At 44.6% G+C, this 13,711-nt stretch overlaps 2 protein-coding genes across 15 annotated transcripts in view; one reads left to right on the top strand and one right to left on the bottom strand.

Annotated features, from left to right (window-relative positions):
* Window positions 1-13,711, top strand: part of EXTL3 (exostosin like glycosyltransferase 3) — a 130,948-nt gene that overhangs the window by 23,687 nt on the left and 93,550 nt on the right. The gene's annotated exons all lie outside the window — the stretch shown is intronic.
* INTS9 (integrator complex subunit 9) overlaps window positions 6,154-13,711 on the bottom strand; it is a gene marked incomplete at its 3' end in the record, with an annotated part of 183,873 nt that continues 176,315 nt past the window's right edge. The window contains exon 16 of the mRNA XM_080388009.1: window positions 6,154-6,168. Coding sequence (XP_080244135.1) covers window positions 6,154-6,168 — 15 coding nt within the window. The remainder of the gene's footprint in view (window positions 6,169-13,711) is intronic.

Genomic DNA, 13,711 nt, shown 5'->3' with positions numbered 1-13,711 from the left:
TGGGAGCTGTACCAGTTGACTGAGACCATTGCCCAATTAAGTTTATTATAACAGTCCTAGCAGGCGACTGCCCTAAGGATAACATGGGATGATGAATTTTAAAACTGAGGGTGTTTGTTAATGAAAGACAAGGACAAAGTAACACACTGAAACTGCATTGTGTCATCAGGTTGGCTTAAATACATCTTGGGAGCAGGGCAGAGAATTCCTGCGCTTCCGTGGGAGAAGGGGAAAAACAAGCTTATGTATTTGTAGCTTCCTGACTTCTCCTGTATCTGACCAGTATAATGTGACATGCAGGATGTCCTTGGTTCAGATGTTCTATTCCTACATGTTACAGCATTGATTTAGCTTGTTATACTCCTGGATTCAGGAGAGTCTTTACCCTCCTTCTGTAATGTGCCAAACTCAGTGGGGACTCTCTTCTTGGCTGGTACATAGCTACTGTAACAAACACGGTGGTGAATAATAAAACTGGGAGTAGCATAGAGGTCATGTGAAGAACAAATGATGCCGTTATTGACCAATGGTGCCATCATGCCATGGTCTTAATCGACAGATCTAATCCCAATGTGCGTTTAGAGTCAGATCTGCTGACTTCAGTAGCTAAAATAAGTCAATACCATTGAATTTTCTTTCTCCTTGCATATCCTACGTAGAACGTAGTAAGTTGCAGCCTGACAGCTGTGCAGTCTGCAGAAGGCCACAGGGCTGCGTAGACTTCCCCGAGGGCATAATTTGGCCTGCAGAACATTTATTATGGCTGGTGTCATGTGCAGCAGGCTCAGCATTGACCATCAGAAGCTGTTACACATTTGTGGGCCTGAAAGCTGGAGGAATGATACAGAAGGCAAGGATTTCAGGTTTGGAGTCCTTTTGTAGGGCAAAAGACTGTGATTAAAGCAAGAAGACTATGTGTATGAATTTAGGTCAGTAGGAGATAACTGAGCGAAGGGCTGTTCTTGGCAGAGACATGGAACAGAGGAGATGCTGGAAACACAGTCTGCCTGTGATTGCTGTGGAATAGAATGGGAAAATAACCTGTTTCAGGGGAGTCCTTACCAAGTCATTCTGATGCAAGACTGTCTCTGTGGCCCTAAATAGCTAAATAACTGGGCTGTGACTGGAATATAAAAATATTTTCAGGAGACTCATCTTCAAGCACCACCTGAGGCTTCCTGGCTTGACAGCAAAGCTTAAGTATTGTGGGAGGTTATATTGCAGGTCCCTTCCTATGAGGATGTGGCATCATCTGTATGAATGCGAGCGTAGGTCTGATGCTTCCTGTGCAAGCATCGGGCTTAGCTGTGTATGTGCTTGTGTGGTCTGTGTCTGCTCACAACTGCAATTAAGGCAGCTAAATGAGAGCAGTTAATTTGGTATTGCAAGGAGGATTTGGGCTGCCTGTACCTCCTGCCTACAGTCCTCCTGAGGAGCGCTGGGCAGTGGGGGAGATTAATTCCTGTTTCTTGCTGCTGCTGTTCTCAGAAGATCCTATAGACTCTTGCCTGCTTCATTGAAAACTAAGAATATGGTGCACAAACACTTGAGCTGTGGGAGGCCGGAGGACTGTCCTGTCTCCAGCAGCTAGAAATGGCCTTCATCTCACATCAGTCTAGTTAGCTCTTATTTGAACCCACATGTGCTTTTGACCTCTCTCCTGTTACCAGGCATTTCAAAGTTTAACCACCTCCTTTTGGTAACTGAACCTGCTGTCAACTAGTTTACTGTTATAAGCCCCTATTTAGGGAATTGTTGTTTGCATGTTGGTTTGGGTTTTGTTCGTCCCTACCGTGTCTCCTGTCAGAGGTCTCTTTTCCAGACAAACATGTCTGAATTAATTCAACTGTCCTTACAGAAGGTACTCTAGGTCTTTGACCATCTTCACTACTCTTTGGTCCTCTTCTCTTTTGATGGCAGCTTTTGGTCATGGTGAAAGTTTGGGGTTTTTTCTCTTCTTGAATGTTCTTACAGTTCTGCTTATTGGAAGCTTGAAAGAACCATTACGTGTCTGAGGGCCTGTCCCTTTGCTTTGGTTCTCTGTATTTATAACCTTGGAAAAGAAACCAGGAATTTTATATGTTCCACATAACAATAAGCCATATACTTATTTTTTTTCTACAAAGCAGAGGTTTGTGTCTAATCTAAAGGCTCTATCAGAAAAGCTAGGAAATAAACCTGATACATTCCAGTGCACTGAGTCACTAGAACAATACAGTATTTAACAAGGAGCCCTGGCAGACATTGTGTGGGTCGTGCTAAAGCTGTCAGCTGGGGTATGAGATGTGTCTTTGTATCCTGCAGCAATTCCGTGAAGCTAAGTGTCTGCTGGTGTGTACTGCATCTTCTAAATGGGGACAAGAAACACTCCGGATGTTAAACCTTCTCTCCCTCTCCATTGCTTATGAGGGGGAAAGTGATATGAAAAGAGAGAATTAGTCTATTTAGATAAATATAAATCGGTGTCATCAAACAGGTACTGGTTCTGCAAGGGAAAGGTATGCCCCACCATCCCCTGTGCTTTGCGTAAGTGGTATTTGTTTTATTAGTGCTGTGGTTTCCAAAAAGTAGAACTGGAATATGTGGTTAAAATCTTAACAACCAGAGTTGTAGTCGCAGGTCTGCAGTGACGGTCTGCAGACTGGCATGCCTGGGGCTGTGACAAGTCTGTGGTTTTGTGTATCTGCCCTGACTCGATTCTGTGGCTTTTGTGCTGCCCTAAGGTGAATCACGGCTTCCACAAGGGTGGTTAAAGTCCTGCCCTGTGGGCAGCAGCCTGGGAAACTTGGGCCTCATTTTGGCTAAGGAACATAGTCTCCTCAGCACTGAGTCAGAGCTCCATGGATCATCCATAGCAGTTTTTCCTGGTGTTGAGGCTTATCTTCCATGCCTCCCAGCTCCATGGCTATTCCTGCCACTGGGCTTTTCTTCTTTTCTCTCTCCCACCTTCCCCAGAGCTTTCTTCCTGCTTCTAAAACCAAAGAACCCACGCAGTGATTTGGGCCTGTCTGTGCTCTGCTGGTGGCTTTTGTTCTGGTCAGAGAAGCCAAAGGACCTGGCTTCTGTCTCCCTCAGCCAGCCCCTTGTTTGAAGGGCCCATGTTGATCATAGGTAGGGTATGGGCATGGTTAGGGTGTGGTTACCATTTCTGCCATACCAGTACCATGCCAAAAGCCCTGCAGCTCTTCTGCACCAGTCTGTGGTATGATGGTACCATAAACTAGACCTACAGGTGTGTGCAGACCATGTCCTCCTAGCATTTTTCTCCTGAAGCAGATGGTGTTGCTGCTGCATCCAGGAAAGTATGTCAACAAATGTCATTTCATTGCACAGTTTTGTCCAAACACTGGTAATAAACCATCAGCTACCAAAAGCCTCACCTGGCCTGCCAAGATGTGTTATCCTGGGCACACTGAGCTGCCACACATGGTCCTGAATTCAGGCTGCGGAGTTCCCCTGGACCTGGAACAGGTATGGCACTAAGAGGAGGAGAGAGGGAGAGTACATCCAAAAGCCATAGGTTGGTCTGGGGTCTGTCACTACCCAGGGTACCTCAGCCCCTGCTTGTTCAAAGTGAGGGACTGTTGGCAGGAGTTTTTTTCATTCTTTCATTGGCTGTTTCATATATATTAAAAATATATTTATGGCTCTTTCTCTTTCTTTTTATGTGTGCTTATGTGAAGTTGCATGCAGCTAGCTTGCCAGCCCACAGACAGCCTACTGTAACAATTTCAGATGTAGTTTAGTAAGATGGTAAATAGAGAGTAATTTTTAATCTGATTGGGATAAGAACAGCCAAATTGGCTGTTTCTCTTGTTAGTTTCAGCATTATTTTTGGCTGGGCATTCCTTTGAGGGTGTAAATATGCCAGACATTGATCTCTCTGAAAGAGGGATCAGCTCTTCCTGCACAGCACTGGAACACTGCATCTCTTTATTTATATTTTACTTATTTTAGTACATTGAATAATATAGCCAGCGTGGAAAGGGCTTGTAAAATGCAGTGTTATGTGCAGGACTCTTCTGCCCAGGGAAATCTCTTGTGATGGAGAGACTCCATGCAGGGGAAACCTTATGTGTTAGCTTGGTTTGGAGACCTTGCTGGGATCCCCACTGTGATCCAGCGACTCAGTGTGCTATAAATGGGGAGCTCCAACAAGCCAACTAGCGCCATCACCCAGGGGACTTTTTCATTTAATACAGCCATTGAAATTGAGACTTGAGGCAGCGTGGGACAATGCTGTAATGGTCGAGCTGTAACAGGCTGCCTTTGTAGCAGAATTACAAAGCGGGCAGTATGTACTGAAGTGCTCCTGCTTGCTAAGCCTGTAATATCAGTTTGGGTTCTGTTCTCTTGCCTTCCCCTCCAGGAACTGCTTCATATTTAGGTAGAATAAGTCACTGTTTGTGTGTTTATTTCTTTTCTGCTTGCAGTTGTTATTGAATCACGTGACAGGTTAGAGGAAGAGAGCTCAAGTAAGGCTAAAGCCATCAGGTTGTGTGCAGGATCCTCCATAATGTGTTAATGCAGGTCTGCAGCTCTCCATTCCTCTTATTCTCTTGGTGTTGCTGCTTTTTTCAGTATTAAATAACAAAGCTCAGCTATCCGCTGTTGGGCTGTGGCTCCAGCTCCCTTGCTGCTCTTCTCTAGGCTGTTTCTTGGGTTCATTCCTGAGCTGCTCCTGGGAGGGTATCTGACGAGATTTCCCTAGCTAAATTTTTCATGCTGTCTCTACTACAGGGGCAAAGGTCTAGACCAGGTTCTTTCTGCTCCTCCCTCTTGTGCCCCCATCCAAAAAGGAGCGGGGAGAATCTGACCATTCCTGTTCAGAAATACCATGCAGGACTTTCTTTTGAAGAAGGGGTAAATGTTTACTGGTGCTTTTGCAGTGGTAGAGATAAATAGGCAGACAGTCGCTGAAGCTGCAATTTTTTTGTTGAGGTAGAGGATCATCAGGCTTTTCACATGTTCACTGCAAGGGACAATTTTCTGCCAGCTTTTCTTCATATGCTTTATCTACAAGCATGGTTTCTGAAGACCTCACTGAACATGTGCCATCTGCTCTAGAGGTAACAGTGGCTGATCAGAAATCATGTCTGCTGGAGGCCAGGTAGCCTGCTGGGACATTTTCCTAGAGCTATTTACGGAATGAGTTGGAAGTAGACCTGTATTATGCCAGCCTGGAGAACTGTTGGACGATGTGAAATCTTCTCTGCAAAATAAGGAGTATCTAGGCTCTAACCTGTGTCCTGGCCAGGCACATAAGTCTGAATTTGAATTGCATCCAGATTTGCCAAAAGGGTGTTGTATGTGGATGATGGATCATCTTGGAAGCTGGATGGAGGCTGAGGAGCTGAGCCTGCTGTGGATGCCTCCTCCTAGTCAGACAAGCCTCATTGAATCTGGCTGATGGTTCCTTTGTTTTGCTCCGTTTTCTTCCGTTGAACACCTCAAGTGCTGTGGTGGTGATGTGTGATGTTTCAGGATGTGCTTCTGCTCCTGAGTGTGTCTGCCAGCCAGGGTTGAGAGGGCTCCAGGATACAGGAATCATCAGCTTCCAGGTAATTTGTAAAGCGGAGGGTTTGATAGTTTGTGCTCATTAAAAGATTCTGTTGTAAGAATGGGGTTAGTAACCCTGGGGACTGGTCAGATTTCAGTTTGATTTAAGAACTTCAGGTTTCCCTCAATTTCTCATGAATGCAATATCCTTCATTTATCCAAAAGCAGGTACCAGAAGCCTGCTCTGTTGGAAGCAGTTTAAGTGTATCTGGACTTTGGCACCTAGGAAGGAAATGGTGTTGGAGATGAGAATACTGCAAGGTACAAAGCCTGAGAACAGATTAAAACTTGCCTGTGATACGAAAATGTCGCAGTGATTATTTACTATAATAGGGCTATTTCAAAGTGGTTAAAGTATTAAAGGGACTCTACAGGAGGTTTGCGTTACTATAGTAATGACTGGGAAGTAGGGAACAATGTTTGCCAGTAGCACTAATTCGCTTCTGTGGGTAAAATCTGTAGACAGCTGGATGTAAACACTTTCTAGATAGCCTCAGACTTGATAAAAGATTGGCTAGTGAAATTTCAGTTTGGATTAAAGTGGATTACCTCATGCTGTCAGATGAAGCTTTTTCTACACTGAAGGTTCACATGCTAGTTTGGAGGGAGGCCCCTGGGAACAATTGGGGGAAGCACAAGTGAAATCCTCCTTGCTTTTGTGTGAGCAAGGAAGTTTCCAGTGCAACTTGATCATAGAAGGCCCTGATATGAAAAGGATTTACTTTGTGGAATTGTTCTGTCATCACTCAGCAGGATAATTGTCTTCTGATTAGGAACAAAATATAGCTGAACATTTGTGTTTGAGGTTATAAAATCTTCTTCAAAAGGCAGAGCTCTTAACTTAAACAGCGGCTGCTCTGACAAGAACAGGATGCTTGTGACTCCATTATGCTGGTATTGATGTAACAGCTGTTGTTTAAACAACTTGTTTCTCCCTGCTTCGCACTCCTTCCTCCTCCTGTTGCAAATCAAAAGAAGAGTGGGAATCAGTGTTGTTGTTTTTCCGAAAATAATAACAAGGTTATTAAATTTTTCGCTTCTGGAAATCTTGTCATGTGCTTCCTATACTCAGTGGGTCCCAGGCCTGCTGCTGTCTGGATGTTTAGCTGGTGATGGTGATGACTGGAGGATACTTATTTCTTACAGGCTTTTCTTCTATTGCCACCTCCAAAGTGACATGAGCTGAAAGGAAGCCAGGATTTGTACCTCCCGCAGGCAGCAGAAAGGCTGATGTGGAAGTTATGGGAATCTCACTGGGAAGAGGATGCTTAAAATTTGGGAAGATGAAATCTTGGTCCGGAGTGGTGAGCAAGGGGTGTGGGTTACCTTGCTGGGAAGGCTCCTGGGCAGAACAGATTTCACTTCTGCCTCCATGAGCAGGCTGCAGCCCAGACCTGCGTTAAGACAGTACTGCAGAAAAACTTACCTGAAGACTTGAATCTTTGTTAGTAATCTATGATGAGCCAGATTATTGTTTTGCATATTAGTATTTACACTGTTGAAAAGAGAGGAGGAAGCCTTTGAAAGACAGTGCCAAGTTGGTCTGGATCTGGAATGAGTTCAGAGGCATTGCACAGTGCTTTGACCCTCCGTACAAGTGTTTAGTGGTGGCTGCTGCTCTGGACGGTATAGATTGTCCAGGCTATAGTTCAAGTTTTAGAAGGCAGTTCTTATGAAAGCATTTTTGGAAGAGAGATTTAAGCTGGGAGGAATGGAAGGTGGGTGCATTGCTGCACTGAAACTGCCCTGAAGGAGGGGAGGATGGGCTGCTTCCCTTTTCCCCTCCCATCTTCTGTGTGGGGCTGCCTGGAATCCTCTGCTTCATCCTGCTGATCCAGCTGCTGCCTTTCCCTGTGGACAGATGTAGTGTCCTTTTAATTCTGTCTGGAGTGCTCACCGTGAGGCATCACAGAGCTGATGCCTTTGAGGAGGAAAAGGAAGGCTTCGTTGGGTCTCTAGGGTTCTAATCTATACTGATACTCTTGGGTTCACTAGTCAAGTGTGTCTTTGTTTCTATATGCTTTTGCCTCAGGTCTTTCAGTAAGAGTGAGATGAAGTGTCAGCCTGCTGCTGTCTGCCAGACTGTAACCGCACAGTACATAGCTTTGAATCTTTAGTGGGAAGGGGAGGGACAATTGACAAAATATTTGGGCTGAAATTGGGTGTTTTAGCCTTTCTGGTCAAAGTTAGTTTTTGATGTTCTCTTTTAGCAAGCTGTGTATTCTTTCAACCTTTAACCTTCAAACTAAAGCACATTAAAAATAATTATTAGTAGTTTATTTTAGCAGAAGATTAGAAGGGAAAAGTGATGCCAGCCCTGACAGGAGACATCACTGGTATATTACTGTCTGATGTTGGATTTTATTTAGTACAGTAAAAAAATCTTAAATATGTAAAGAATTAAAGTGTGTGTGTCACAGCTGCCTTTTTTTCAAGCCATGATTAGAAAGAAAAAAAACAAACTGGGACAGAGACTGGCTACTTGCTATTGAACACTGTGCTTTGCCTAATAGCCAAAATTAAGAGTTTAATACTTTAACACTGCTTTGAACACTGTTCGGTCTCTCCAGAAACTTCTTAAAATGGAGTGCAGCCTGAATGAGAAAACGTTTAAAAAAGTCTTTTGGAAATCCCAAATCAGCAGGGGCAGATAGAAATACCAACAGGAGAAAACAACCATGTCTTCTGCCTGCACAAACTGGAGTTTGTTTTCAAGAGAAGTTTTTCCTTTTCTGGAGAAGGTGAAAATGCAGAGAGTGACTTAGGGAAGTAAGCAGTGAAACCCAATGCCATTGCTGGGTCTCCTGATGCATTTTTCTTGCTCAAATAAAGGCCCCTAGTTTTTCTTTCCTTCTATTCATTTTATTCAGAGTAAGCGTTCCCATTAGGCTGTGTGTGTGAAAGGGTTGCTGGATGCTGTCTGAGATGGATAATAAGGGAGTAAGCCTTGTTAGCTTACATCCAGTAAGCAATTGTGAAGCGATTCTCTTCAGAGCTTTAATGAGTGGTGACCCAAGCACAGGTAAACTGTCTGTAGGGGTTTTTTCCCCTTTCCCTCCTAAACCTAGGATCATTTCCCTCCCCAGGCAACCTGTCTTTCACTACCATTAACTTTGTCTCAGTTTTTGTCTACATTCAAAAGTTGAACCCCTTTATCTTGCAATTGATGTGTGCTTCGGTAGGGTGGAGAGCACTAGGGTGATATAAAAGCATTTACAATAGAATGGCTCATTCTTGTGTTGAGAGAGGAATAATGGACATGAGATACAGCTTTTAGAGTTATAAAGCTATCTAAATTTAGAGTGTGGTTGTGCATTGTAGCTGAACTGTCAAGCTGGTGCTGCAAGGAAAGGTTTTGCTCCCAGTGTTGCACTCCAGCTGATCTTTTTGTGCTGATACATATCTGATTCCTTCCTTCTCAGTGCAGACAGTTTCCTTCCAGCTGAACTCCATGAATCAGCTCACTGTGGATCCAGGCTTGGAAGCTGGGGAAGAGATCTCAGGTTTTAGTGGCAACAGGCCATTAGATCAGCTGAGTGACAGTGTGAAACCACATCCTAAATGAAGTCTCTCACACCAGTAGTGAATTAAAACAAAAAAAAAAAAAGTGTTTTGCCTTTTCTTGTTGGATATTTAATGGAGCTCGTTGGCAATAAAGCACTCCCTCCCAAGGGATCTTTCCAGAGTCATTAGACTCAGTGAAGTATGATCTGGAAGAGTCTGCCACATAAGAAACTGCTGCTTCTCTGAAGTGTGGAACATCTGCTGGACATGGGAGCCAAAAAAGTGGCCCTGTCAGGCATTCTGGAGCAGCTGTAGTGGATAACAGAGGTGGGCTTGTGATGCTGAGGGGTGGCAGAAGGGTTACTAGCTCTCTCTGTAAATATGTAATACAGGTGATACTATTTGGGGAGGCAGAAATCCTTGAAGGACAGTGTTGATCCCCAAAAGGCAAAGGTATTACAAGGCCACAAATACACAGTGGCTGAGAGTTAGAAGGTGGCATTTAATCATGAGATACTGCAGCCTTAAATTAGTAGTTTGGGTGGAAAAAAAGGGGAGTGAGTTCAATAGCCAGTTGGACTCTTTCTAAAACATTTTAGTGCTGTTTCAGAGAGGGCTTTGAGTTGGTGAGTATAGCAGGTTGAACTTGGTGTTGGAAGTCCTGAGCTGTCCTTTGCTTGTTTATATTCATTATCAAGATTCAAGGCTACCGAGTAATGCTTGCTTTGTGTGATAGATGCATGTGTGTGGTCTTTGCCTCCCATAAGAGCAGGAGAAGGTGCGTGCTGGTGGGGGGTTATAGATCTGTGGGAAGTCATGGCGACAGCCTGCAAGGTGGCCTCTGTGAAATGCTGTACCTGCAGAAGTATGTGTGGCAAAAATTTTCTGCTCTTTCGCTTGGTTGGGGCTTTCTTCTGATAAGCACGCGCTTCCAACAAGGATTTTAGTGCAATTTCCAGATGTTAATGTGATAGTATTTTTAGTGTTAGTGTTGTGTTTTGAGGGAGAAACCTTTGCTGAGTGTAACCTTGGGCAAAGTTTAAAACAAACCAAAAAAAGCGAAATGGGAAGTGATAAAGAGTTGGCAGTCATATGACTATGGATTTGTGTGGGAAGGCTAAAAACGTGCTCTGTCTCTTACTGTAAAGAACAAAACAACAAGGCCTGGACCCTGCCCCTTGCCTACACAGGCAGGAGGGTACCCCCTGCTAACTCTGCAGCCTTGGGTGCTGCCCCTTAAACCTCTCCTTGAAGTTTAGAAGAGGAAGGCAGCTCAGGTGGCACAGCACCCTGTGCATTGACAGGTTGGTGTGTGGCTGTGAATTTGGGGCCTCTATGTTCTCCTCTTCTGCCATCCCTGTGGGCAGAGCTGCCGCAGACCTTGGTGGTCCCAGGTCTCCCATTCTCCTCCTATGCTGGGTACAGGCATAGAGTTATCCATTATGCCACCTTTCACTCAGCTGGTACCAGTCAGGCTGCTGCTGCACCTTGCAGATCCATGGCATGTTGGAGGGTGCTGCTTTGTGCCATGTCCTCAAAGGGCAGTATATATCCAAAACCAGTCCAAAAGCTGCAACTCTTTGTTGGAAGGACCCCAGAATGGCAGCCTGGAAAGGTCAGTGCAGCTGCCTTGCATTGTGGTGTGCGTTAAAACGCAGCAACTTTTCTCATCTGGAATTGCTTTGATTCAAAGTTGTCATGAAGATGAAGTGTACTGCAAATACATACATTTTTGTGGGAATTGCTCTGAATGCAATGGACACCTTTAATAATGTCTCAATGTCTACCTCACTGTGTGCAATCTTAATTTAACTAGAAGCCAAAGGCATAGATGAAATTTTGAGCCAAAAAACTTTGGTGCTCTCTATCACTGAAAACGAATACGTGCAGTAGAGATACATTTTAATCCCTGTATTACCACCATCCTGAGTGAGCAGTTGGAAGAGCAGCTCTGACCTGGACGGCAAAGGAAGCAAGCGGCTGCATGGGAAGAACCTGGACTGGATCTGGCACATGGGGCTGGGTGGAGTAAGCAGTTTGGGCTTGCTGTGGGTCCTGCCCTGCTGCAAAGTGTCGGAGAGAGGGTAACTAAATGCTGCATCAAACATCTGCTGGCTCTACCCCAAATGCTTCTGATGTCTCCTAGCTGTGCCAGATCGCAACAGCACATGTGATACTGGAATTGCACAAACAACTACTTTGTTCCTTGGCTATGCTTCAGGTTTTCCTGGGTCTTTGAAACTGCCTCTGCCTTGGATTAGCAAAGAGAAGATGGTGGCTTGCCTGTGTTGGGGCAGTGACCAAACTGACTTACCAGCGGTGGCCCCAGTATGCTGTGGCACATAGCAGCCTGATTTGGCAAGTCATACTTTCCAGCTCCTACAAAAAGTTACTGTGACCATGGAAGCCCCCAAGACTGCCATTGAGGCACTGGATTAGTCTAGGGAAAGCTTTCCATCTTCTGTGTTTGGCCTAAACACTGCTTGCAGCCTTGGACAGTCTCCTGACTTGCAGAGTACAGTAGCCATATGGTGGCAAAACCTGTGCTGTGCCCTGTAGGGCATGGTGTTACACTATAAACATAAATTGAATAAAAAATGTTATATATATGTATTAACACAGTTACCCAGCAGCAGACACTAGCTGCAGAAACGTAGTGTTTCAGAGCTGTCCTGAAGGACCACTGTCCAGCAGTGTTTCTGGTGGATGGCAGTATCTGAATAAGATGACCACCACACTTAGCAGGTGGGTTTTAAAGCCAGGCAGGCTGGCCTAGATGGCCAGTGAAGTGAGGTCTGAGAGCACGCTGGAGATGTGATGTACGATTTGAAAACGTCTTCACCTCCACTGTTGTAGGAAAATATAACCTGAATGACATTGAATTTGAGTAAAATAGAATCTAGAGCATGCGACTAGGTGATTTGAATGGCAGTTGGTATCCCCAAACTCTTACCTCCTTGATAGTTCCTTTAGGTTGAAGAATTCTTTAACTCTGTGCACTTACTGCATGTGAAACTGGTGGACTTGTAATTGCTGCTGAACTGGTGTGTCCAAGGGATCTGCAGCAGACTTGGCTGCACGTAGGCATCTGGCTTTGCTGGTACAAGTGAGAGACTTGTGCTGTCCTTCTGCAGGGCAGCAGACATCCCTCAGCACCTGAGGGGTGAGGCAAGAGATGACAGTCTTCACCTGTGTAGAAAACCTCCTTCCATGTTCAGCAGTGTAAGGCAGAGGTCTCTATCAACTATGTGTTAGACAAGAAATTAGAATGGAAACAAAGTTTTAAACTGCATATTTTAGACTGTTACGTTCCTACCTAAACTTTTTCTAGGCTATACATATGTTGGGGTGAGATCTTTGAAAACTAGTGGATTTTATGCCTTTTAGTGTCTTAAGTCTTTGAATGTGTTCCACTTAAGTTTCCTTTCCAACTGCATCATTAAATGTATTTCCAACTGAAATATATACTTAATCAGCTGCCCCAAGGTTGGTGTGTTGGGGTTTTCTGTTGGGTTTTTTTTTTTTTTTAAATAGGGAAGAACTCCAAATATGCTTATTTTCATGGTAAGATCACAAGCATTGGCCACCACTGTGTATTTTGGCTTTTTAGTTAACGTGCATGTTTATGCCTATTCTTCCTGTCCTTGCGGATGTTCTCAGCTACTCTTTGTAGATCCGAAAACTGACCTTTCTCCTCTTAAATACATTTTTTCCCATGTCAATTTAGCAAATAATTGACTGGTTTTCTTTTGAGGATAAGCTCTTTTTTTTGCAGAAGACAGTGGTACTACTGCCTTATCCCACTGTAGGTGTCTTAAATACTTAATGCCTTTTCTTCTTTTTTTGCTTGCAGTAAATACCTCACTGCTCCTTTTCATCTCCACTGGTTCTTCCTGCTTTAACTCAGCATATTGGATTAAATTTACACTAATACAGTTTTATTTTATCACATCGGAGAGCGGTGTATGTATATTAATATATGGAATAGGAGGTTTGTTTGGAACGGTAGCAGTAGCTGTTGATGGCTAGGCATAAAGCTACTTTGAAATACTTATGTGTGCTGATATAATGTCTAATTAAAGGGAAGACGGATGAAACTTGGTTGTTACTGGTTCGCAGGCACTTGCCTTTAGCTCAGTGAGGAGGAACTCAGCCAAAGCTGAGGACTCAAGTCCCTAATTGGAGCATTGCATGGCAGAGATGCTAGAAGTATTTCCCCTCTTCCAGCAGAAGAGAGCTGGTGATATGGCAGACATATTGCTGGGGGTTATAAGGACAAGCTCTTCCCTACTGGTAGTGGGGCTCTTGAACTTTATCTTTACAAAGATGATGAGAGGGCTGGAGCATATCTATGAGGAAAGGCTAAGAGGGCTGGTCCTGTTCAGCCTGGGCAGGAGAAGTCTGAGAGGGGACCTGAGTGATGCACACAGGTACCTTAAGGGCCAGTGTCAGGGGGCCGGGGCCGGGCTCTTGTCAGCGGTGCCCAGCGACAGGACAAGGGGCAACGGGCACAAACTGCAGCACAGGGAGCTCCGTGGGGAGAGCAGGAAAAACTTCTTTCCCTTGAGGGTGCCGGAGCACGGGGACAGGCTGCCCAGAGAGGCTGTGCAGTCTCCTTCTCTGGGGACGTCCAGAGCCCACCTGGATG

Source organism: Falco punctatus (assembly GCF_963210335.1).
Source record: "Falco punctatus genome assembly, chromosome: 5".
NCBI lineage: Eukaryota > Metazoa > Chordata > Aves > Falconiformes > Falconidae > Falco > Falco punctatus.
Note: the sequence above shows the minus strand (reverse complement) of the source record. Positions and strands in the feature narration are given on the sequence as shown.